The sequence below is a fragment of the Pipistrellus hanaki genome, assembly GCF_964339955.1.
Source record: "Pipistrellus hanaki genome assembly, chromosome: 18".
Lineage (NCBI taxonomy): Eukaryota > Metazoa > Chordata > Mammalia > Chiroptera > Vespertilionidae > Pipistrellus > Pipistrellus hanaki.
Genome location: NC_140520.1, coordinates 23,946,518 through 23,973,862, shown reverse-complemented (window position 1 = coordinate 23,973,862; position 27,345 = coordinate 23,946,518). Strand labels below are relative to the sequence as shown.

The 27,345-nt window shown below is 37.9% G+C and overlaps 1 protein-coding gene across 4 annotated transcripts in view; it reads right to left on the bottom strand.

Annotated features, from left to right (window-relative positions):
• Nucleotides 1–27,345, bottom strand: part of HMCN1 (hemicentin 1) — a 343,610-nt gene that overhangs the window by 121,419 nt on the left and 194,846 nt on the right. For all 4 annotated transcript variants that reach the window (XR_014793395.1, XM_084866565.1, XM_084866564.1 and 1 more), the window contains 15 exons: nucleotides 27,036–27,230; nucleotides 25,160–25,290; nucleotides 24,855–25,002; nucleotides 22,610–22,736; nucleotides 21,438–21,592; nucleotides 19,278–19,556; nucleotides 18,522–18,803; nucleotides 17,514–17,622; nucleotides 16,309–16,478; nucleotides 14,561–14,715; nucleotides 11,254–11,377; nucleotides 5,662–5,763; nucleotides 4,482–4,658; nucleotides 3,576–3,727; nucleotides 2,349–2,472 (listed from right to left, as the gene is read on the bottom strand). Coding sequence is in view for 3 of the 4 variants with exons in the window: in XM_084866565.1 (XP_084722691.1) it covers nucleotides 2,349–2,472; nucleotides 3,576–3,727; nucleotides 4,482–4,658; nucleotides 5,662–5,763; nucleotides 11,254–11,377; nucleotides 14,561–14,715; nucleotides 16,309–16,478; nucleotides 17,514–17,622; nucleotides 18,522–18,803; nucleotides 19,278–19,556; nucleotides 21,438–21,592; nucleotides 22,610–22,736; nucleotides 24,855–25,002; nucleotides 25,160–25,290; nucleotides 27,036–27,230 (2,430 nt within the window). In the remaining variant the exon portion in view is untranslated. The remainder of the gene's footprint in view (nucleotides 1–2,348; nucleotides 2,473–3,575; nucleotides 3,728–4,481; nucleotides 4,659–5,661; nucleotides 5,764–11,253; nucleotides 11,378–14,560; nucleotides 14,716–16,308; nucleotides 16,479–17,513; nucleotides 17,623–18,521; nucleotides 18,804–19,277; nucleotides 19,557–21,437; nucleotides 21,593–22,609; nucleotides 22,737–24,854; nucleotides 25,003–25,159; nucleotides 25,291–27,035; nucleotides 27,231–27,345) is intronic.

Genomic DNA, 27,345 nt, shown 5'->3' with positions numbered 1-27,345 from the left:
AGCCAAGGATATATATTACTGAAACACATCTATTTCTTCTGTCCTGTCTTTCATTTTCAGCTTTTTGTTTAGTCTGAGAAGAGAAAAGCTTCTACCCTTCAGATTCTTAGCTTTCTTAGATGTTATCCCTAATTTGCTTTGTGGTTATGTTGCTTAGGAAGAGGTGTGTTATGTCTGTTTCTTATCCTATGCATTATACTAGTTAAATTTAATTTCCAAAATTAGAATTGCCATAGGGTTATACTTGTTGAGGCGCTGGGAAATGTGTGATCTCTGAGCTTAAGTTTACAGAAAAGATACTACAGAAATCCAGTTCATTTAAAAACTCAATTCTCCTGTCAGAATATGAAATGACATACTGTGAATTTATACCAGGGGAAAAATTTTAATGACCTACTCTTATAACTGTAGAGAAAGGTACTTCATTCACTGTCTACTCCTCCTTCCAGCCCCACGCTCTACAATGTATATCTGAAAGGAATTTATCTTTGGGGATACACATTCTTTAGGCTCTAATTAGACAAAAGATAGGAATATAATGTATGGAAATAATACTAATAGTAGAACATGGGTTGAAAACTAATTTCAGTTTGAAAACCCGTTTAAATTTTTACAATAGTTTTCCATGCATATATATATATATATATATATCAAATGTTAAACACATATACACATTCTCAAATATATGCCATTTTAGCTGGAAATGTGAACTTACAACAAAGGAAAGATCCGGGTTTTCAGACTAAAAGAGTGGTGTGGAAGTATCTTAGCCAACGACAAAGAATAGTGATGCACATCTTTGTAAGTCCTGGAAAACATCAACTCCCGATCACCCCCCAGGTCCACTTTGACACGAACTAATGTAGAAATGGGAGGAGCCAATCCCAATTTTCCTTGTTCACTAACACCCAGTAAATCCTAATGTCACCCTGGCCTGCTTGCTGGTGACTGAAAGAGCTTTGACTGATGGATGGACCATTCTCTAAGGATAACTGAGGTTGGCACACTCCAGTTCTCCATAAAGCACAAAAGAGGCCCTTGAAGGCAAGGAGTTGGAGTCTGTGGGGATGAGTCCTTCAGACCCCTCTGCTCCCTCAGACAGAGAGCACCAGCAGAGCTGGAGGTTTCCACACAGACCCAGGTCAACTGCAGAAGAAACGGGAGAGGTGGATGGAGAGCCCTTTAGCAGTCTACCGATGCAAATGTGGAGTTCTCAGCTCAATGAGACATGCATGCTCTCCATGTTGCAACAAGTGGCCTTTTGATTAAAAAAAAATTATAACTTATTTGAAAAATAAGTAATATATTTGAATAGGAGTGAATTATTTGGAAGTGAAGTGGAGATTTAGAAAAAAAAAAAAAAAAAAAAAGCCTGCATTAAACAGATATTCTTTGACGGGCCACAGAAGAAACAAATTCATTTTTCCATAAACCAAGAAATATAATGAAATAAGGCCCTGCAAAAAAAAAAAAAAAAAAAAAAAAAAAAAAAAAAAAGCCTGACAAAGTTCTAAATACAACGATATACTAAAATGTGCTGCCGAAAACGGTTTGGCTCAGTGGTAGAGCGTCGGTCTGCGGAGTGAAGGGACCCGGGTTCGATTCCAGTCAAGGGCATGTACCTTGGTTGTGGGCACATCCCCGGTAGGGGGTGTGCAAGAGGCAACTGGTCGATGTTTCTCTCTCATCGATGTTTCTAGCTCTTTATCTCTCTCCCTTCCTCTCTGTAAAAAATCAATAAAATACATTTAAAAATAAAATAAAATAAAATAAAATGTGCAATGACCAGTGTAATCTATGAGTGGAGGCCAATGGGGGCCCAACTTTGTTCCAGGGCTGTTACACATTCCCTTTTTTACCTTATAGCAGATACACACATAGGGGAAAAACCACACCCAAAACTTAAATTTTGTCTAAGTGTACGCTTCGTTTAACTTTTGCTTCTCAAATAGCCTTTTATTCATAGACATAGTATTGTCTACCAAGTGCTGATTGCAAATACATGCTGATTGTAAATATACTTAAAAAGTAGTCAAGTCAAGGCTTTAAAGAAAATGGATCAAAGGAGCTTCTTGAACAGATGCTTGCTGTAGTGAGGACATTGTGTCTTTCCAATTATAAAGCTGCTCTCCGTAGTCACACTCCTCGGGGTCCTCCATAAAACCCACACCCGACATGATTAATGTACACATTATTTCTCAGATCTTTAAAAAGGGATAATTAGTTAAAGATAAACACAAGGTAGAAAGGGAGCATTTGATTTGAATTAATCTTATAATATCATTTCCTCATTGACGTCAGGATTAAACAGCCATATCAGAGCAGAAACCATTGTTAAAATGTCTCACCATATACTCTGAGGTCTATGTCCCTTTGTTTCTCCCCAGCAGCATTCACGGCCACACAGGTGTATCTCCCCGTATCACCGATTTGGGCGCTGGTCAAAGCCAGGATGCGGCCTCCAGACAGAACCTATCAGAGATAAGAAAGCTAAATAACCAACATGCCCCATGAGAAGAGTGATATAAACCGGCTTTTTCTCTTATATTCTGAGATTAATCAATAGATATTTATCTCTAGAAAGATTTCCACTTGGCTATTTTAAAGTGTGAAAGCATCCCTTAGTCCATCCTCTCTGTGGAGGAAGACGGAAAGGCCAGGAGCCAATGTGGTAATAACCACTGAAAACAAGTCTGTCTCTATGGGACCAAGTGAAGGTCCAAGTTCACCCACACCTACTACAGAGAAAGAGAAAGCCACAGGGGAGGAAGAGGGGCAGGGTGAAGGAAAACAGGAGCTAACCTCCTCCTAATTTTAATTTGGGAGAACAAGTGAAAAGTTCAAAGTAGCAGTTAAAGAAATTATTTGTCTAAGTCATAGCCCCTGTAACCCATTGATCTAGTTGCACCTCCAATATACTGACCTTAACTCTACATCTCTTAAGACCCCCAATTCTGCAAGCACTGGAATTTCAAGAAAAGCTAAAGAAGTAGAATGGTGAGAGAACTACGTTCTCTGATAAAATAATATTAAAGTACATTTTAAAAGAGATATATGTGTTCTTATATTTTTAATTTTGAATCTGTGTAAAACAAGTTTTTTTTTTTCAGACTCTAATTTCATTTTGTATAATGTTGCCTTTATGATGTCTTATGTTTTTATTTGGTAATTTTGTAGAAGTAAGTATACTCTATATGGTTTTCTGAGTCATTATGATTTTCATACATTTAAATATAAATTCTACAAGGAAATTCCTGTTTATCGGTGTTGATGAACATTTCTTTGTGGAAGGTCACTCATGTGGAGGTGGCAGGGAATGGAGGTGGGAGGTAGAAAGTATCTAAAAGAAAGCACTACCTATGTTATAAGGTAACTCTTCAATATACTGCGCTTTTAACAAATTGTTTAGAAATCCCAATTGTGTGTCCATAGTAGTTATGAATGTATATGTGTACGCTTTTGGATAACGTTTGTGAATCCTTGACCTCCAAATCTCTTTAACAGCTTTATCTGCTTGTACTTCCTCTATTGAATGATTAGGTAGGAGATTTCACCAAAGGAATGACAGCGAGTACCTGTATCCCATTAGCGAAGCCAGAGACAGGGCTCCCATCTTTCAACCAGGTCAGACTTGGGGCAGGGATGCCTCTGGCTTCACATTCTAATCTCACCAGGTTATTAACCACCACTGCCACCACGTTACTGCTGCCAGAAATGGATGGGGGCACTGAAAAGAAATAAGCAAGTAAATAACTATGTTCACATCACAGAAGGCTTCACCTCAAAGTAATGAACATTATATGCATTGTCCACAGTAGTGTTTTCCCATTGTGGGTTTTAGTATGTATATTTATTGGGGGTGGGGAGGAGAGGGGCATGCAGAGAGAGTTCTTTCACTTTTCTTATTTGGGATTCTAATCACATGTATCCTGTGCGGTAAGTAGGGCGTCAGTCTTGTCACCTTACAGATGAGGAAAATGAGGTTTTATTACTTTGTGTAGGAAATCTAATTGTTGATACAGAGTGGAATTTTATTTCTTGACTTCTGGCTCGTGTGTGTGTGTGTGTGTGTGTGTGTGTGTGTGTGTTGATGTCCCTCTACTGTATCCACTCTAGTATGTTAACTACCAACTCCTCTTAAAAGTATTATTAGAGATAATAAGTTGGAAACATTTGTTTAAAAATAAGATTCTGATAGGCAGGATGGTATTTACAAACAGGGCTATTGTCATTGCTGATAAGATGGTTGATGACTATTTCAACAATTCATCTAAGAAGCAAACGTAAGTTCAGTGCAGCATGTGAAAATAAAGCATTTCAATAGGAATCAGGAAATAAAAACGTTTATCAGTTTTAGAACATTTCTATAAAGAGGATACTAACACACTCTATTAAATATTTACACTAGAATTTTATAGAAGGGCTTTGTCATTTTGAATATTTCTTTACCGAAGGGTGAATGCAGGAGAAGCAGAACTCACCATGGACTTGAAGACTGTAATATAATTCTGTGGCTCCAGCTGAGTTGATGGCCACACATTTATATATGCCAGCATCCGTGATCTGGGCACTTTCAATCTCAATGATCTGCCCTCTGTTCAAGAAAGCCACACTGGTGGAACCTGAGAGCGGACGATTATCTTTGTACCATGTGATAACTGCAAGGGCAAGAGGGGAGAGGCCCATCTGTTTAATTTGTTTCTCTGAAAAGCTTAATACCTGCACTAAATTAGAGCTTAACTCAAACAGTAACAACTGCTTTATTCTTGTGCTTATCATTTTATTTAATCTGTTTAAATTTTGCTTTAGAGAGATTTTTATGAGGAAGTAACCTTAAGAAGAACATGAATAGCCAAGCCAGTGTAAGAGTCCTGACAATGAATTTATAAAAAAAAATTTATTTTGTCTCTAATGCATCAATATTGTGTGGGAACAAATTTTTAACTGGTTCTATTTCTTTTTGTTGTACATATTCCTCTCTTCACATCTAATCAAAACCAAACATATATCCACTGTTAGTCTCAAAAATGTATATTATTATTGAATCCTAGGAATAACTTGCTAGTGATGAGAATAAACACAGTAATAGTCTCATCAAATGATTGATGTGTGTAGAGATAACCAATATGGCCCTAACCAGCATTGTTCAGTGGACAGAGTATCAGCCTGTGGATCCCAGGTTCGATTGAAGGGTCCCAGGTTCGATTCCAGTCAAGGGCACATGCCTGAATTGCAGGCTTGATCCTATCGTGGGGCTTGCAGGAGGCAGCCAATCAATGATTCTCTCTCACCATTGATGTTTCAATCTCCCTCTCCCTCTCCCTTCCTCTCTGAAATCAATAAAATATATATATATATATATATATATATATATATATATATATATATTTTTTTAAAGATAACCAATATGAACTAGATAAAAATATATTTTTTAAAATAAATATATATGAAATATCAGCATGTGTTTTGTGGACACCGGCAGGACAATAAGACAATTAATTATTAATTTAAAGTAATGAAAACTTGAAAATACTATCTACCTTAAAATGTATCTATATCCTTTCTTTATTAGTAATTACTATATTATGCTAATGAACAGATTGAACTATTCCCAGAAATCTTAAAATGTTAATAAGTCATGGAGTCCACAAGTAAACATACCAGGCAAGGGATTCCCCACAGCCTTACACTCCAGCTGTACAGGGTTGTTCACCACCACGCTCTCATTCAGCATCTTCCCCGAGTCCTCCAGGCTGGGTGGCTCTGCAAGAAGGCCAGACACGTAACTCATTCATAGAAACTGGCCAGGACGTGGAGAGAAGAGAACCCCTGTGCACTGCTGCTGTGATGTAAACCGATACAGCAACCATGAAAAACTGCATGGAGGTTCCATATAGTAGAAAATTAAAATGACTACCATATGCTCCAGCAATCACACTTCTGGGTACATAAATATAAGAAGGAACAGAAGACCAGTAATGATAAATAAAATAAAATCAGTTTACCAAATAGGTATCTGAATTCCCATGTTCATTTCAGCATCATTCACAAAAGCCAAGATATAGAAATATCCTAAGTGTCCATCAACAGGTGAATGGATAAAAGATGTCACGCACACACACAGAAGATTATTATTCTGCTATGAGAAAGAAGGAAACAACATGGAAGAACTTAGAGCATGTGATGTTAAGTCAAATAAGCCAGAGAAAGACAAATACTCTATGATGTCACTTACATGTGGAAAAGTTAAACTCATGGAAATAGAGAGTAGAATGGTGGTTACCAGGAGTTGGGGGATGTGGGAAATGGGGAGATGAAGGTACAAGCCTTCACTTATGAGATGAATAAACTCTGGGATTCTAACGTATAGCATGGTAATAATACCGGGAGAGAGTAGATCTTAAGTGTAATTAACACGCACACACATAACTACATAAGGTGAAAAATGTGTTAATCTGACTGTAGTCTTCATTTTACAAAGTATACACATATAAAATCATCACACTTTAAATATGTAAAATTTTATTTGTCAATTATGCCTCAATGAAACTGGGGGGGGGCGGATAAATAAAAGAGTGTGGTACAGACATAAATACAGACATTTAAGCAATAGAATAGATTTGAGAGTACAGAAATAAACACATATCTAAAGTCAAATAATTTCCAAAAAGAGGGACAAGCCCATTCAATGGAAAAAAATGGTCTTCTCAACAAATGTAATTTCAATTATTTCTTTCTAGCATTTAAAGAGACAGTCTTGCAGTTTGAATTTACGTGAACACTTTTCTAGACAGAAGTATTAGTAAGGTAACAATATGTTATGTGAAAAATGAGAAAATGTCTGCATACTCTAAGCAGGAGGTCAAATTCCATGCAACTTGGTTTCCCCCCACTATTTTCCTTCCTCCAAAGCCACATCATGCCAAAACCACAGTTCCTTCTTCTGGACACATCGTAGGCTAGATTTTGCTTATTACCTCAGCCACTTAAAGGCATGATTTGACTTTTTCAAATCTTGGTTAAATTTAAATTAATACGTAACTGATGTAAAAGTAATATGGGTGAGTAAATCGTCCCTAACCACCAAAATTACGACAGAGTAATAAATTCACCTATACCAAGAAAATAAAGTCCTGAACTGAAGTTACCCATTAAGAAAGAAAGAAAAAAAATGTTCCCACTACAATATTCCCAAGTCTCCTTTAGGCCACAAGTGAGCTAGTAAGTAAAATACAGAAACTATAGAAAAACCTTTCCTAAGTGGGTGTTAGGAAATGTTAGCCAAGCAAATACTTTAAAATAATAAAATTAAATTAAGGGAAGCTCCAATAATGTTTTCAGCAGACAACTCATACAGACCTCAGACGTTTCCTGGCCAAGGGTAAAGGACTTTAGATATATTTGTTAAAATGTTGGTGCAATGAGAAGGGCCGGCGCCAAATACATGTTTGGCTCAAACGGGGGTAAGCTACTTTTTTTTTTTTTTTTTTTTTTTTTTTACAGATGATGAGTAGGAACCAAATACCAGCCTAAGCCTTCCACGCATAGTCTTTCATTTAACCCTCACAATGACTACCCTGATTATGGTATTATCATTTTCCTCCCCATTTTACAGATGAGGAAACTGAACTTTCAGTTAACATTTAAACTCACTGCTCTACAGCAATCACTTGGAAATATACGAACCCAATTCAAAGCCCATGCTTTTATCTACCACATGGTACTTCTGAGTGCTTCATCATGGGTGATTTTTCCCAGGAAATAATTAAGTGCAGATGAAATAAATGCTTGAGCCACATTATTGTTTGTGTGTAGAAACATCTGTCTCACTCGGCAAATACATGAGGTTTAGGTATGATTTCTTAGCTTGGTCTCTAGAGAATTAGAACTTCCAGAATTATGAAATCTTAATGATCAAGAGGACCACCTATGGAGAGTCTCTGCCTCTTGTGATGCATAGAACTTCCCTGGAAAACCCAGTGAATCATAAGAATGTTTCTCTTCTCGCAATCATGAGTTGGTCTTCAGACTGGAGACCATGGACCCTTACTTCATCTTATAGAAATACTTTCCCTCCCCTATGCTTGGGAAGAATGGAAGCATCTATGATCTCTCTCTATATATAAGCCTAACTTGATTTGCACATGTGCCATACATTGAAAGCTCTTACTGGCATCAACCACACGTGTGTTTCAATCTGTCACTGTCGATTGTGAATTTGGTTGACACTTCTATTATGGAGAAAGGGTGAAGAGCTATAGTAAAATATCTTCTAATTAATTTCCTTTCAATGTGTATGGATTCGTGCACTGGGCCACTAATTTTTTTTATAAAGAAAAACATTAACAGCTGGGAGGCTGAGTTTGTTAGGACTGAACACTTTTGAATGACAACTATCATAAATGCTCATTTGCTCTATGTGCTACCCCAACAATAAAGATTGGGATAAAAACAAAGCTTAACTTAAAAGGCAACTATAGAACTGATTGAGTGAATTAATGAATGAACTAAATTAAAGGATACCTGCTTTCTTATAGATTTTGCAATGTCCCTTTTAATATACAATAACAGAATTAGATATATTACTTAGGAAGCATTCAGAGAGCTGGAGTATAACAAAATCAATTCCTCTCTTGCTTGTCATACTATAAGCTTCTATTACTGATTTCTAAGATTGATTAACTTTATTATGAAACTAAGTTACCATTTCTATAGTAATTGAAGAAAGCCATTAATACATCTAGTATTTCAATATGTGGTATCTTTAAACCCCTCTTCTCCACCCTATTCTTATGTGGTTTCCCACATCAGATTAACTTGTCATTTTAACCTCTGAGATCTTTTTGAAACCTGTCATCCACTAATCCCTTAGAAATTCCTGTACTTTTTTTTTTTTTTTTTAAACATTTCCAATTCTTGCTAAAGTCAATAACACAAGTAACAAAAAGGACAGATCAAATTTAGAGTCATTTGTATTCAATGCACCAATGTGGTCACGAGTGTCAAGATGATATTGCAAGTTTCTGTCCAGATTCCTGTCACATTCGCTTAGCCAACTATTCCTCCAGGTTGGTCATAATAAGTATTACATTTAAAGCTCACTTTATTATTAATTCAGGCTGATGAATTGCTATCCAGACAAGTCAAGATGGGATAAGATGAAACATTTTCAGCTAGTCCACAATCTTGCTTTCATCCTATTTGTGGTTCATATAAAGGAGATTGTTTTAATAAATCCTTACGATGACTCATCTTCTGCTTCTTTCTTCTCACATTGACCCATAAGTCTTTGAGCTTGGTACCCCACTCCCTGATTATTTTCGATGTAACTGTGTGCACCCCAACTGCATCTCCTGCTAACATACACGGTTACCACAATCAGATGCTAGGCTTATAGGCTTGTGTTTTGATTCTGCTTTTCCTCTTCTGTTGTTGCTCTGGATTTGGTTGGATACTTAGTTTCTTTCCTGCACTCTCGTTTTCAGTCGCTCTTGATCACACTGGCAAGACTCTAGGTGAGTCTTTAGAGTTTGGGCCAATGTTTCTCTAAATAGCAACAGACCACTTGTATCAGAGATGCTGTTTCAGAAGATCTGGGACTGGGCCCAGGAAGGTGTATTTTTAACATGCAACATGTACAATTTTTATGAACATTAAAGTTTGGGTTTCCCAGACAATAAAATTTAGTTCTTCCTGGTTCATACACTCTGTTCTTCGTGATAGAATCATCATTTAAGAATTTCAATTCATTCTACAGAACAAAAACATCCTTCTTTTGGATAACATGAGAGATTAGAGGTGGGAGATATTTTATATCTAACACTTCTAATCCTCAAAAGCACTCCACAAGTCAGATATTCAGAGAAAATAAATTTGCTCAAGGTAACCTACATCACAGCACAGAATTTAAACCAAAGTCAGCTGAACTCCAGTGCATGGGATGATTGCAACATAACAAGCTATTTCACTTCACTGTTTCCTCTTAGCCAGTGGAGACCAGATAAAGACTGAAACGTTGGAAAGGAGAAGATAAACAGCCTATACCAGGAGGAAAAAAAGAGCCGCAGGGTAGGAAAATGGGGAAAGCAGAGCAGGCCCACCCCAGCACACTCTCAGATGGAGGTGGAGAGCTGAGTATGTGCTGGAGACAGCTGCCAGGGCACCCTGGGGGCAGATATTAGGCTTTAGGAGGAACAAGGCAAATTCAAAGCAATTTAAGGGAGACGGGGATTAGCCTGTCACCAAAGCCTTAAGCATGGTGAGTTTAGGGATTGTTACAATCATCCTTTCAAGGAACATGGTTTGTATGTATGACATCCATAACTTAGGTGTTCATATTTAGGGAATTGGGGAAAGAATATATTGGCTTATTGGGAACATTTAGGGAACGAATTATTTGAATCTTTTAACTGGCCAATTTAAAGAAGAAAAAAAACATGTAAAGAAATAGATTAGAAGAATTCAATGTTCTAATTTTTTTTTATTGACTATTTATTCTTTCATTTGTTAAGTATTTGTTGACTGCCTACTATGTACCTGGAATTAAGGTAGGTGCTAAGACATTCTTTTAGAATAAATGGTTTAGTAAATGTAGAGTGAATATATTGACAAACTAATTAATGGTTTAACAGCAATTAGAATTAGAGAAAATAAATAATGCTTAGGTGGAGATCTTGACTAACTCTCTACAAATATTCTTGGCTGACTCAGGAAAGTCCAAATCTGTACTTCTTGGCCCTTTCTGATGACTCTCTAGGGACTGAAGTCTTACATTCAAGGTCAGTCTTTCAAGTTTACTGGGAAGCTGTAATATTCATGAGGGGGTCCATGGTCACCATGAGAGAAGATCCTGCCTCCAGGTTAGCTTCGACTCACAAAGCCCCTCGTTCAGGCAAGAAGATCACAGACAATCCCATGGAACAACCTTGCAATGTCTGCCTTTGCAACAGAAGTTTTCTGCAGAAAGTTGTCAACAGAAACCGAATACTCTCTTCAACACAGGGTAGTGTATTTATTTATTTGTGAGCTCTGGCACATCCTATTTATCAACCTGAAAACTAAAGATCTTAAGATGAGCAAGTACAATTACAATAATGTAAAAAACAAACAACACAACAACCTACTTTTTTTAATACTGGCTAAAATAAACACTTATTCTTTTTAACAGTATAATTCAATAAAAACGAGCCCACAGTGTTTTAAAATAAAAAGGCAAAGACAAACACTTTTTTCAGGATGTGGGGATGGCATTACCGTGCACGTGCAGTTGAATGTGCTGCTGGGCTTCCCCCGCCGCATTGGTGGCCACACATGTGTATCTGCCAGCGTCTTCCATCAGGGTTTTGGCAATTTGTAGGAGCCGGCCAGAAGACTGTAACTAATTGGGAGCAGAAAGCATAGCAGCATTTGGTACTTAATCTTGGCCTGGAGATTTATAATACCTAATTCACTTTATAATACCTAATTATATTTTTATGCCATTATCTTTATTTTCTCTTAAAAGATTAGAGCCAGATCACTTCATCCTGCACAAGAAAATAGACTTGTTTGATTAAAGAGCTTTTCTTATTGATTGGAAAATGCAAAATAACCCAAGGCTAGCCTGCTGGTAGAGTCATATAACTCCACTGAATAAAAGTCTTTAGCACTATGAGTTATGTGATTAAAATTTAAGCTGTTTGGGGAAATACGGCCACATTTATATCACACTTCATAAAAAGTTTTAAAACAATATTTTTTATTATTATTAAATGGTCATGGAGGCCAGAAAAAAGGTAAAGTATAAAGAACGAAAATGCAGATAAATATTTTCCTGTTTTTCCTTACGTCCCTCTTAAACTTATTGCGAGTGTCCTCCATCATTTTGGAACTGGTGATGAAGTGGCTGTTTTTTGAAACTGTCTACTCTGAGGCTACCAATACATTCCAATGACAAATACCAGCAGCCTATGAAGTGAGCTCATCCTCTCTTCTCGTCATCTATAGCCTTTGGCATTGTTGAATGACCACCTTTTCCTCAGATTACTCTACTTTCTGGGTATTGGAGACACAGTATTTTCCCTCAGTTCTCATTCTCTGACTTCCTTAGATGACTACAGAATCTGTCCCAGAAAGAGGAAACCTAATTTTCTGGTAGCTTTCAGCCAAACCCTTGGCTTCAGTGAAGAATCCTGTGCAGACTCCTAAATTTACAGTGTTGGCCTCAATTTCTCTCCTGAGCTCAGCACTTGTGGTTCCAGCTATCTGCTGGACAGGTTAGCACACAAAATTTAACATGTCCAGAACAAAGCTTATAATGATTTCCTGTATCCCTGAACCTACTTCCCACTGCATGCTTCCAACTTTGTTTAATGGCACCCACTCTACTCCCAGTTGTCTAGGTTTTGGGGCCCACTATGACTCTCCTTTAACGATACCACTCGATGTTTCTGAGATCCCCCTATTTTCCATCCTCACAGCCACTGTGGGATTATAATAGTTTAATTTATATTCCAGTGTCTCCAACCTCCCAAGCTCTTAATCTTGCTTGCATGCCCTTGCCAGAATAATTTGTCCACAATGTTAATTCGATCCTTTTACCAGTCCTCCCGCAAAGCTTGTTCATGGCTCACTCCTTTGCCCAGAATGAAATCCCAGCTCAACATCACCCTCCAGGCTTACCACATTCTGACCCCAAATGATCTTCTTGCCATGTACTCCCATGTAAACTCCCACTGTTCTCCAGCCATACGGCCTAAATATGTTAAGCAGCACATTCGTATGTTTATATTCCCTTCTGGACTTTTGCACGATTTCTTATGACTCTGAACTCAGTTCTTTCTCCTATTTCTTACCCTTTATTCTTCCCTTAGATCAAATCAACTGTGACTATGGTTTCAAATATCATCTAAGTGTCGGCATCTTCAGCCAGAGCTCTCTTTTGAGCTCCAGGAATACATACTCAATGGTCTACTTGACATTTTCACTAGTTTGTCAATTCAACTCCCAAAATATAAAACTCAAATCACAGGTCCCTCTCCCCACCACAAATTCATCCTCTTCCAGAGTCTCCTATGTCACTGTCATGACAATCTATGCATTTGTGTAGGTTAGATTCCTCAGTTTTCCTTGATACTTTCCTCTCCCTCACCTGTTATAAGCAATCTATCACTGAGCCCTAATAATATAAACAATAAATAACTCTCAACTCTAACCACGTATCCTCATATGTGGCCAGTATGTGAGTCCAAATTTCTATCTTCTCTCTCTCCTACACAAATAAATCCTAATTGATTTCCATAAATCTACTCTTGCTCCTTCAATTCATTCTCCAAAAGGAGCCTGAGTAACTACTTAAAATGCAACCCTGATCACACCTCTCGTCTCTTAAAACCCTTCAAAGATCTCTCATTGCTTTGCAGTAAAAAGAAAATCATTAATGTTACTTAAGTGCCTCCTACCTGCCCTCTCTGGTTTCCCCCAATACCACTCATTCTGGCTCTCTGTTCCTCACTCCACTGGCTGCTTTCAGGTCTTTCAGAGGTGCCATCCTCTCCTTTCCTTTAAGTTGCTTGCCTATGTACACCTTCTCTGAAACACCCTACCAGTTCTCTTCCACTAATTCACCCATTTAACTCCTGCATATGCTTCAGATATCTGCTCAAAGGCTTTCTCCATAAATCACTTGCGTGCTTCAAGGCTTTCCTCATTATCTGTTGTCACACCTCTTTTTTTTTTTCCTCTTAAAATTACCCATTACACTGTGCAATTATATTTTTATATGATTATGTAATAAATGTCTATTTCCAGTAAACAGTTGTTTACTTGCACCATGTTTGAAGGCTCCATACTAATGATTCCTTTCATTGGATTTGGAATAGGAATAATAAATGAACAGATATCCACCTATTGTACAAGAAAAAGAACTCAGCACATCCCTTCCTATTGAAAATTTATTACAAGCCAAGTTCATGCACATTAATCAAATAACTTGAACCTAGTAGCAATATGTATTAATCTGGATTTTAAATGCATCATTTAAATTATTTAGGTTTGGAATCTATCTATCAACCTTCTATCTATCTATATATCATCTATCTATATACTTAAACATGTACTGAGATAGTTATATACCAGTTACACAATCTCTGCTCTTTTGAAGCTTATAACACTGGTTAAAATATATTTTTCAATTAGGTTTGTATAGATGTATCTTTACCTTAATCTTAGTTTATGGTGAACATATTGGGGATATTCTTAGTATTGATGAACACTGTTTATTCATAAAACCCCGATTTTTCAATAGTTAAGATAGTCATCAATCAAAATATACAAGTACCAACTAATAAAATAAAAACTGATATGACTCTTCAAGTTATCAGTCTTTAATTAATTCCATTCTTCATATAAAATATTAAGTTAAATGCTCTTAAGAATGCTTAGGAAAACACATATTGTTTTAATAAATTTTCAGCAAAATTCGTAAAACAGGAAAATTCGTACAATTGGGAAAGAAGTGTGTGCTGCTCCTGGAGGATCTGTGTAGCTTTCTCATTTGGGGCTCGCTGATATTTCTACTTACTCTGAAGTTTCCTTGGGCAGTGCTCACCGGCTGGCCATCTTTGAGCCACGTAAGGGATGGGTTGGGAATGCCGTTGGCTATGCACTGTAAGGTGATAGGCTTGTATTTCACCACAGCTCTCTCTGAAAGGCCTGAGGATTTGATTGTTGGAGGAACTAGATTCAAGAGAGGAAGAAAATAGAATAGAAGGGAGATAGGAAGAGAGAGAGAGAGAGAGAGAGAGAGAGAGAGAGAGAGAGAGAGAGAGAGAGAGAGAAAGGGAGGGACGGAGAAAGGAGGGAACAAAAAACCATAATCAGTGGGGGTCAGACACTTAAAAATCTGTATGTAAAACAAAACCGGAAACTGTAAAAATGTAAACAAAACATGAATAATTTTACCCCATGCACTTAATTTATACTTTAGCGAGTACCTATGTCTTAATTATAAAACTCTAATTCTCAAAAGAATGAGTACAATGTATTTGCAGTGGGTGTGTTTTCCTTCTTTATTGTGACCCTCCCCTTCTCGAGAACTCCTTCACTAAATCAGCACCCATATTTATGGTGGGGAACCCTGCCCCCAGCAAGGCTGACAGAATCCAGGATGGCAACTTGCTTTAAGCTGGCCCTGCCAGCTTCCCTCACTCAGGAATGGGAACTGAGACTGTGAAACAGGATAGCTCTATTCCATCACGGGACTGAAAAAGCAGAAAAAAAGCGTCTGTATGGAGAGGGAAAAATGAACTTGACATTCATAGAAACCTCTGCGATGACTTCCAAATGGCTCCCCGGTCTCTTGTTCCAGTCCCTCCTTCCCTGCTGGCAAGGGAAACACATAACAATCTGCCAGAAACTTGCTTCTGTCGCTGCAGTAATGGTTTTCACACGCATGTGCCAGTTTTGTGAATGCACTGAGATGCCCTGGATCCTGCAGAACACCCTCCGCCTCCATTTCTGGAAATGACTCTATTCACACTCCCTCCTGTTTTGGCTAAACCCTTCAAGGCTGACATAACCCTCTGAGGTGGAATTTTCTGCCCACCTCTTTTAGTTATTTAGGATCATTCCTCAGACCTGGCATTCTATGCAGAATATCCTAATATTTCAGTTCTCTCTCTATGCATTCACATGGTATTTCTTGGGTATATTAATAAAATGACTTAAAATATACCATTATTTAATTCAAATTCCCCCCATTTTTTTTTTCATCCTCACCCAAGGATATGTTTCCATTAATTTTAGAGAAAGAGGAGCCGGGGGGAGGGGAAGGGTGATGGTGGTGGAGGAAGACAGACAGATAATCAATGTGACAAGAAAAACATTGATTAGTTGCCCTCCGTATGAGCTCCAACCTGGGATCGAACCTGCAACCTTCTGGAGGGATACAGGATGGCTCTCCAACCAACTGAGAACCCCAGCCAGGTCAAATTCACTTTTTTTTTATTATTGTTTTTTTAGAGTGAGAGAAGGAAGAGAGAGACAAATCATCAACATGAGAGCAAAACATTGATGGGCTGCCATCTGCACACTCCCTACTGGAGATTGAGCCTGCAACCTGGCATGTGCCCTGACCAGGAATCAAATCAGCAACCTTTCAGTGCAGGGACAACACCCAGCCAACTGAGCCACACTGGCCAGGGTGCAAATCCACATTCTTCACATTATTTTCCACACCTCAAGATTTATCCAGAGCTACAGTGAATTAGCTAATGAAACGATGCAAAAATTAATTTTAAATGAAATGCTCTTGTCCCTTCTTCAGCCTACCATGAACAGTCACTTCAAATTCCTTCCTGTGGTCTCCAGCAGTGTTGGTTGCCACGCACCGATAAAGGCCTGTATCTGACACTTGGGCCTGGGCAATGACCAGTTTGCGTCCATTCAGTAAAATCTTAAACCCATCCCTTTCATCAATTTGCTGGCCATCCTTCAGCCACCTATAGAAACAGGGCAAAAAGAAGTATGGATATGCATTTAAATGGTTAAGTCCCTTGAAAAAAATATATCTTCATATATACATATACATTCATGTGTGTGTGTATATATGTGTGTGTGTGTGTGTGTGTGTGTGTGTGTATCTTGGATAAACTATATTTATATATTTTTATTCACAGACATATATTAATTCTCAATTATGCATTTGCCTAATTTCCTATTTTCTTACTTTATAAAATAAACTGTACATGAGGAAAGGAAAAAAAAAAGAAACCCAGGCTAACAGAGAAGTTAGCATACTGTTGGAACCCAGTAGCCATGTCTTGAGTTCTTCATTCATCTATTAATCTTAGGTTACAAAACGAGGTAAATGCCCCAAAATATTATTCACTTGAAATGTTTAAATAATATTAACTAGCAAAATGAACACAATCCTAAAACATCTGTAAAATAAAACCCTGAAATGATATAGCGTTATATTTTTTCATTTCTTATGAGTTATCACTTTACATATAATTTTATAATCCTAGGTGAAATATTTTATTCCCTTAGTTGACTGTTTTTTAATTGCATTTCCTATAGCACTTTGGAAATGAAAGATAAATATTCAAGAAATGCTTTGTGAGTGAAGGGATGAGGAAATAGAATCACTAAACATATATGCCTGTTAACTATTTTCCTAATATGTCTGGTACATTCCTTCTTACTTAGTTGTTCATTAATCATTTCAGGGTCCCAGAAAGAGTTAACAGACTGCTTGATAGTCTGTTCCTATAAACTGGAGAAGTTGGCCCATGAGCACAGCCAAGTCATTTCTAAGAGCATAAAAGGGATGCCTCTAATTGGACAGATTTAAAGACCCTGTGAGTATCAATTAAAAGTTGCCTTGTATATAGTGTATGTCTATTAAAAGAGGAATATAAAGAATGTAATTTTATACAACCATTTTTAAGCGGTGCAGGACCTCTTTCAAGATAGCTCTGAGACACTCAAATAAAAAAGTGGGAGGTATTTAATAGACATACCAAAACCCTTACATGATAGTCGGTGGGGGAGAGCCTGTCACTTGACAATCGAGCTCCAATAAGTTATTAACCATCACTATGAAGTAAGATGTTTCATCTCCTCCTTCTACAGCCGGCGGCACTAGAAAACAACAGACATGTAGCATGCAATAAAACAGATGCAAGAAGAAAATACAGCATCACTTTAAGCCACACCAAGTTGGTAAGTATTGCAGTAACTGGCACATGAAGGGGGTTTGAAATGTTAAGTACATTTTACAATACACACTTGCCTGGGTCAATGAATGTACTCTTGACATATTGCAGATTTTTCACAATTAATCTAGCACTACGGTGTTATGGATGGGCCTCTATTCAAGAGCCTTCAATTCAAAGGAAGTGAGCCTCAGGGTTGCAAAATGACTTCCCAAACCAGGAGACTAAGCTTCCTGCTGCCCATCGCAGTGCTTGGCATGGAAGACCATGCTCTCCCTTCCTGCAGTCAGATGTGGTCACAGGTGTGAAATCCACCTATGCCCTTACAAACGCAAAGGATTCTCTCAAAACCAGTGGAAGATTTTTGTGAGTTTCCGGATCTTGGGACTCTAGTGACAAATCCAACACTCAGTAATGTGTAGTCCAGAGTTGAACAGAAAACTAAATTATTCTATTACTGCAGATTATTTTATTCGCTAGGTGATTTTATTTACTGCATGACCAAAAAATAAAACCAAAACCAACTTTAATATATTTCTATAGATTTCAGAGAGGAAGTGAGGAGAGACAGAAACATCAGTGATGAGTGAGAACCATTGATCAGCTGCCTCTTGCAGGATCCCAACAAGGGATCGAGCCCACAACCCTAGTGGGCATGTGTCTTGACCGGGAATTGAACTGTGACCTCCTGGTTCATAGGTCAATGTTCAACCTCTGAGCCACACTGGCTGGGCCAAAAAAATAAATAAAATAAAATAAAACTTTAATAAACTAGTCAGGTTTGGCTAGGAATCTGAGAATCCAGACAGTGGCATCTGTATGTACCTAAGACATCAACGTCGTATTTGATTTCCCTTTCTCCTGCCACACTGGTCGCCACACACACATACTGCCCCCGATCGGCTTCCAGGGCACTCATGATTTCCAGCTTCTTCCCACCAGCTTCGATGCGGACATTGTCACTGGCTTTCACGGGGACGCCGTCTTTTAACCAGGTGAGCACTGGCGGAGGGTTGCCGGCAGCTTTGCACTCCAGGGTCAGTGAGTGGGCAACCACCACTTGCCTATTCAGAGGCACAGCCAAGTCACCTTCAATCATTGGAGGAACTGGGAGAAAAAAGGAATATTTCAGGCAATTCTTTGAATCCCCATGAAACAGGAGGACTCCTACCATTCATCCCCGGCTTAGGCTGTTGAAAGAATTTCTTGGGTCAGCTGATCTACAGCTATCCTAAGTATTTGTGGGATAGAATCTATACCGTGTCTGGCTTCTGAAGGGCAAATAGAAGAGAATGCTTTGAGTCCTAACAATAACTTTACCTTCTGCATAAAAACCAAATGGTCTGGTATCCCTCAGGGCCACAGCCAAATGGTTGGCCAAATGAATGGACCACTTCCTGCTAACAGTAACTTTTAAAAACATTTTTTTCCAAATCGTGGGACAAACGCTTCTAACTCCTACCCATGCATATTAAACATGATCAGATCCACCAGGACCTTATTGGTGAATGAATTGGAAGTTGGCCCATGAGAAGGCAGAGGTGGATAGAGACTTGATGAAAGCACCTATCTGTCCCTTACCATAAACCTCCACGTGGAACGATTTTTCAGCAGTGCCAGCGACATTGCTGACATGACACACGTACGTCGCTGAATCCGAGACCTGCGCTCGAGGGATATGAAGAAACTGTCCTTTATCGATGTAAAGTGCTTGCGAGCTGGACAGGATCGGCTGGCCGTCCTTATACCACGTGACAGCTGGCATAGGAAGCCCGCGTGTTTCACACTCCAGCTTGATGACACTGTTGATCAAGGCTGATATTTCCGTGGTGACATTCCCTCCTTTAATGCTGGGTGGGACTACAAAGGAATTCAGAGCAGAAACAGGTTTTCTAGGCTTTCGCGTCTGCCTACCATCTCAAATGGGACAGGTGTTTAAACAATGCACTCAAAGTAAGTACACATTCAAGACAATTAGGAAGCCTATGACTTATCTGCTGATAATGATTTGCCTGTTTTGTCCATTTTTTAAATTTATTTTTTTATTTTTAAATATATTTTATTGATTTTTCACAGAGAGGAAGGGAGAGAGATAGAGAGCTAGAAACATCGATAAGAGAGAATCATCGACCAGCTCCCTCCTGCACACCCCCCACTGGGGATGTGCCCGCAACCAAGGTACATGCCCTTGACGGGAATCGAACCCGGGACCTTTCAGTCCGCAGACCGAAGCTCTATCCACTAAGCCAAACCGGTTTTGGCTGTTTTGTCCATTTTTAACACCCTCCTTCTGAGTTTCAGATAAAACAGAACGTCACAGCTTTCGTTTCAGGGGTTCATTTAAGTCCAATAAACATAACAGGCTAAGAACGTTACATTTACCAAAGCAAAACCAAGCTAAATGCCACTTATCATAGATATACATGGACTTGAAATCGGGCCAAGGGAGCAATACTGTCAGGTGTGGTACAACTTCATGTCCTGCCCCCGAGAAATACTAAAGGTCTAACTGCTTTCAGAACCAGCTTACTGGTGATGGCTGTGGGGTCTTTAACTTTTGCTTCTTATTTTTTCTGGAACCTGCCAAGACTTCACTCACTGGACTTGACTCATCTAATTGGCTGCATGTGTCTCTTCCATGACTCAGCAACCACATGCCTGGCTTCTCACACCGCATGGGGTCCCTGCTGTTGGAAAAACAACCCCAGCAGCTCAAAACTGCCGCATATTCTGAACGCGGTCACTTCAGGATTGCGCTATGATTGCAACGATTTAAGAGAAACCAAATGCCATGTGCCTGACTTAGTGACTTCACGTTATTTTATGACATTATTTTATTTTAGAATAGGATGTTTTGTGGAATGTGGTTCTTACGCTTAGACTAGGGTTATGGGTCCGTGGGAGAAAGATGACAGAGGGAAAGCACTTTCTCAATCAAGGGTACATGCTCTCAGCACACTCACCCTTGAGGATGCTACTTTGATAACCTGGTCAAGGCAGATTTTGCTAGGTTTCTTCGAGCACAGAGTTGCTCCCTTTCGCCCTTGTCTTTGGAAAGAAATCACTCTCCCCAGCTCATACCCATGGGGTAAAGTTATGTTCTACATCAATGAATCCAAACACACGGGTCCAAACAACTGCCTATCCTCCATAAATGTTTTACAAAGGAATAGCATTTATACTTTAAAAGATTGTATTTGTGAAACTGCGAAAAATTACTCAAAAAACATTTCCAGTTCACAGTAGAACAGTATAACATCCATCTATTGCTTAAATTTGCCAAGTAAATGTCACTTCCAGTTTCAATTTAATTTATATATACTTTTTCTGAGACCTGTCCTTCTGTTTGGGGAAGGTTGTTAAAGAGAAAGGTTATAAACACATGCACATTAAAACGCACTGTGCCTTTTTAGAGGGTCTTTTTTTTTTTTTACATATGTTCCTTTAAGGATGTAATTTATATATATATATATCAACCAATTAGGAATCCATGACCTCTTAAGTGAGATCACATAAAAACCACTAAACCACTTGAAAAACAGTCCATACTTATTGATAAAATGCATTAAAATCAGATGCAACATTCTAGCCTAAAACACATAAAGACAGACTGTTTATTCTAATGTAGCATTCTAAATTATTCAGTCTGAATAAAAGAACAGTTAATATTAGCGTGAACCCTGCCTTTCAATTTATACGGAGAACTGATACCAATGAAAAGTATGGGGAAGTCTCACTTACTATGGACTGTCAGTTTTATGTCCTTGGCTTGCTTGCCAGCTGCATTGGACACAGTACACTGGTAGCGCCCCTTGTCACTTCTCCGCGCGTTCTTTAAATGTAAAACTTGCCCTCTGTCTAGAAGTTCAATATTAGGATCTCCCAAAAATAAAGGCCTAGAAAAAAAATAAAATTTTATTCCATGAGTCCATTTTTATTTTCCAATATTTCCTCTCTTCTTAATCACAACAAAAATCATTGTCAAATGACGATAAAAATCAACGTTGAATTTTTTAGTATAAATCTTTTTTTTAATGATGTGATTAGTACTCCTACTGAGAAGAATGGAATTATTAGACCACTTCACTAATGCAAGTGAGATAACCGTCACTTTAAGATGAAGAGTTCATTTTGAACTTAAAGTGCTGAATAATATTAATAGAAAACTGGTAGTATCATTATCTACTTCAGTCATTCATCCCTTCCTCTTTTTCTTCTGGTTGTTTTGCTTTTGTTTTGTTTGTTTTTTGTTTGCTTGTTTTTTTGGGGGGAGTGGTGTTTGCACAGCCAATTTTCTACTATCATTTAGAAAAGAAAAACCAAGAGTATAGGAGCTCCAGGCCAACCAATATCATTTTCAAACCAATTATCACTATATCAATATCTGGAAAAGTATCCACAATAAAAAAAATAATTATTACTTACAAAAGGCAATGACCAGGTCAACTTTTCTAAAAAGTATATATTATAGTAAATACAAATTTTTTTAATTCATAAGTACTGAGAGATATTTATGACAAAAGCAGCTCATATATATCAATAGTTGTCCAGGAAGTCTTTTTTTGTTATACAGAACCATTTACTGACTATTAAATGCTCACTTTATACAACTGGCAACAGCTTTACTTAATTCTCAAAGCATCATGGTTATTAAAGTCTATAATACCCCGAGTCATCTCTTTAAAAATCAATTGATCTTCTTTTTAGGAAAACTCACAGCTAGTTTTTAAAAAGTTGCAGTGACTTAACCACAGGATACCTAATTAGAAGCATTGCTCTACTGCAATATTGTCTTCTGTCATGCGCACTCAATAATAGTCCGTGAGGTAAAATAATTAAGAGAAAATCCATATGTGTTTATACATAAATTTCCTATAAATAACCCTTGTAACAAATACAGAAAAGATACTCACTTGCCATCTTTGAACCAGTCAATCACTGGGAAGGGAGTGCCCTTGACCTGGCATTCAAGGCTGGTGTCCTGGCCAAGGACAACTGAGATTTCATTGACAGAGTTGGCACCTATTATGGTGGGTGGGACTTAAACAAAGACATATTATCATGAAAATCTGAAACTTTGCAAAAGGAGTGGGAGGAAGGAGACCAGATGATCAATGATTTCTACAGAATTATAGCAAGATCTTACTGTCAAACACATCACAGAACAGTCTTTTTTCATATCACATTTAACCAAATGTTAAATTGAAGTACAGGGATACATTCATGAAAGACTTGATAGCAGGGCAATTCTTGGTCGTATAAAACTCATTTTGCTCATTTTGAGGAGTATTAAACTCATGTACATAAGGAGTTTAGAATATGAGTGAGTATGGAAGCTCAGACAATTTACTACTGCTATACATTTTAATGAATGACATAACCAACGTCAATCTTATATGAGTGTTCAAATTTTACACATCACACCACAGTCCTGCTTAAAATATATCACCCTCTTTTACAGGGCTCCTACGCTAAAACTGGATCCGAGTATAGTGTTGGCTCTGCTAGTTTTTATTCTTGGAATTATCAAACATATGGAAGAGTTCCTGTACACTGTCCTGACCTTCGAATCTTCTCCCTTCACATCATGCTAAGCGCAGTGGTCGGCAAACTCATTAGTCAACAGAGCCAAATGCCAACAGTACAATGATTGAAATTTCTTTTGAGAGCCAAGTTTTTTAAACTTAAACTTCTTCTAACACCACTTCTTCAAAATAGCCTGTGGTATTTTGTGGAAGAGCCACAATCAAGGGGCCAAAGAGCCGCGTGTGGCTCGCGAGTCACGGTTTGCCGACCACTGTGCTAAGGTGTCTGGTTCTTCATCTTCACGGAAATGAAGGGTTTAATCTCCAGCTGCTAGAGGGTCTCAGCAGGGCAGGGGTATGATCAGATTTGTGTTTTAAAACCATGCTGGCTGTTGCATAAAGAGTGGATTCCCATGGTGAAGAGTAGATGTTGGGGTGAGTTAGGAGGCTATTATATGGTATTAATGCAGCTTATAAATGATACATTCACAATGGAAATAGAAAGGAGTAAATAATTTAACATGGAATTAGGAAATAGACTTAAGAGGATGTAGGTTTAAGGAGGAGGGGAGACAGGGGTAGGAAGGAGTACCAGGTTCTGGCAGAAGTGAGGGGATGGGTGGAGGTACTGGTCACTATGACAGGAATCACCACAGGCGACCAGAACAGACATTCGTTGAGACCACTCAGTTCACCGTGCCAGAGAAGTCTGAGCTGGAGATAAAAATGTGGGAGTCCTCGGCACAGACAAAATTCAAAGCAAATGCCAAGAGAAATGATGCCAATAGGACTAATGGCAGAAAATATTACTTAGATATTATAGCCTATACTTAAATATAATAATGGTAATGTTTGTACTGGGAATGCAAAGTACTTCAGACTTTGAGAAGTTTAGTGAGAAAGGTTAATTTTATATTTTTAATTTTATATTTGTATGGTAATTTAAATGCAGCATCATTCCTACTTCCCACCCCAGACTTATAAATCACATGCCCATTTTGGTGAGCAAAATACTGAGAAGAGAGGAAGTCATGCTATCTCTATGTAAACTCAAATTGGCAAATATAATTTCACACACTGAATTATAAAATTTTAAATTTATGATTACTGTTAAAAAATTAAAAATGTTTTCTTACCCAATTTATTACAGTTATTACCTGTTCTCAGAATTCTCCCCCATTAATTAGAATCAGAGCTGAGGTGATTTAGTTACACAAATTAATTAGAATGCAGGGGAAGGTATATTTTCCATTCAAGTTCAAATACAACCTAGTAACTTCAGGAGATGTTGACAACACGAATGGTACTTACTCTGCCTCATCCTACACAGTCACTACCCAGAGAACTTCCTGCCCATCTAACTGGAGAAATCGATAAGCGTTGCAATTTACTATTTTATGTATAAGATAGTACCAAAAACCCATAGATGTCTCTGTGTGATAAATAATAATATCTTTTAAATCTCCATACAATAGGGTTCTGTTCAACAAATATTAATGATAAAAATAACGATAGAGTGACAGGCAGATATCTGTCCTATCAATTTATTTTTCTCTTTACTCTTTCAGTCAGCTCTATCGTATGTAAGAAATGCATCTATTTGTAGTGTTTTTTTAAAAAATGTTTTCCTTACCCAGCACATCGATGTTAAAGTACTTCTGAGAGGAGCCTGCAACATTGATTGCTTTGCAGGAGTATCTTCCTGCATCCTTTGGAGTGGCTTTGAAGAGCTTTAAGATCTTCCCGTTGTTCACAATCTGAATAGTGCTGCTTTCAGTCACCTTGAAGGGCCAAAATGCTGTGTCATTTCCAATCCCAATTAGGATGCATCATCAAAAATTCAAGTAAAATTTTCATAGTATTATTAAGAAGAAAGTCTCATCTGAATGATGTCTTTCAGAGGCAAGAAATGAGGAATATTTGGATGTCTCCACTTACCTGGACATCGTCTTTGTACCACGTGATGATGGGAGAGGGAGTACCTTCAACTTCACAGAAGAGATTGGTCAGCTGATTGACCAACACGGACACATTGGTTACTTGTTCTTTATCTTTAATTACTGGAGGAACTGCAAAAAGAGAGGAGTCATAGCTACATACCCTTATAATATTACTTATAAAGTTTCTTTGTTCAGGCCTTTTGTAAGCGAATTCTATCAGATTTGTGCTTTCAAACCAGCTGGTCATATTGTAAACACATGCCTTAATAGAAAATGAAAAGTCTTGACCAATGTATTGATGATAAGCAATCCTTATTGAATTTTTTTCTTTTTCAGAGTTTTGAACTGAGGATACACTTCAGGATAAATTGAAGGGAGAACCTATTTATTCTACAAATCACTTAAAATACAAATCACTAGTGTCTTAATTAAGTCAAGTGGGCCTCATTACTTTCCTGATATAAGTGAATATGGCCCAGGATCTATGGAAGCCAATATCCATCAAATTTTAAAAGGTACACAGTTTTGACAAAATGAAAAAAGTTCAAGATTTTCATTGAAGTGTTACTTATAATAGCAAAAAACTGGTAATCTAAATGTTCATCATTAATAGAGGAAGGCTAAGTAAATAATGGCATAGCCATAAAGTGTAGGTATAAATAAGGGTTGGGAATATTGAATAATCTCAAAGATAGATTGTTTTCGCAATACAGACAAGGTGAAGAGTAGTGGATAGCCCTAGCTGGTATGGCTTAGTGGAGAGAGTGTCGGCCTGTGAACTGAAGGGTCCCAGCTTTGATTCTGATCAAGGGCACATGCTCATGTTGTGGGCTTAATCCCCAGTAAGGGGCATGCAGGAGGCAGCTAATCAATAATTCTCTCTCATCATTGATGTTTCTCTCTCTCTCTTTCCCTCGCCCTTCCTCTCTGAAATCAATAAAAATATATTTAAAATATAAATACATAAAAATAAATAAATAAGTGAATAAAGAAAATGAGGATAGTCCTGCCATGTGTTCAGTGGTTAGAGTGTTGGCCAGGGCCCGGATGGTGCTGAGGTTTGATTCCAGGTAAAGGGCACATAACTGGGTTGTGGGATTATTTCTTGGCCACAGTCAGGACATATGTGGGAGGCAGCCAATAAATGTCTCTGTCTTTCTCTCTTTCCCCCCCGCCCCCAACTTCCTTCCACTCTTTCTAGAAATTGATGAAAAAAATATTCTCAGGTGAGGATTAACCAAAAATGAAAAAAAAATGAGGACAAAAATGTATATACATTTCTTTGCATATGTATAAATATCTCTGGGAAGATACACACGCGTACATATAAAGCTAATGGACTTTCTTTGGTCCTAGAGAGGATTAGTAGATGACTCAGCTCCTGGTCATGGCACTTTTGACTATATATAGTTTTCTACCATTTGAATTTTGAATGATATAGGTGAAGAGATTAAGTAAAGAAAATAAACTCACAGACACAGACAACAGTATGGTGATTACTAGAGGGAAATGGGGGTTAGAGGTAGGAGAGGGTAAAGGTAGAAATAAATGGGATGGAAGGAGACTCGACTTAGGTGATAAATGCATAACACAATATACAAATGATGTATTATAGAACTATACACCTGAAACCTACATAATTCTATTAACCAAGGTCACCCCAATAAATTCAATAAAAAATTTAAAAAATAATAGTTACAATAAAAAATCATGTTTTAATCAATCAATCAATAAATACAACAAGATCACCAGTTTTGTTTGATAACATTTCTATTCACATTACATAACACTACACTGAGAGAATAACATATATAATAATTTGAAAATATCACATATTCAATTATGTGATTTTTAGCATTTTTATCTGTATTTACCATGGACTTTGAGGTTGTATTTTTTTTCTGTGGTCCCAGCTTCATTGACTACAACACAGATGTACTCCCCATTGTCATGTGGTGTAACAGAAGCAATAACCAACATGGTGCCTTCATCCAAGATAGAAATACCGGGCTCTCTGCCTGTTAGCTCTCTACCATTCCGTAACCATTTGATGGTTGGTTTGGGAGTACCTAAAAAAGGAATTAAAGCCTTATGATATTTTACAACAAAATTAGTAATCACTATTAAAGATCCAGTATACTAGGAGGAAATAATTTCTACCCTAAAGTGCATGCTACTTTCCAG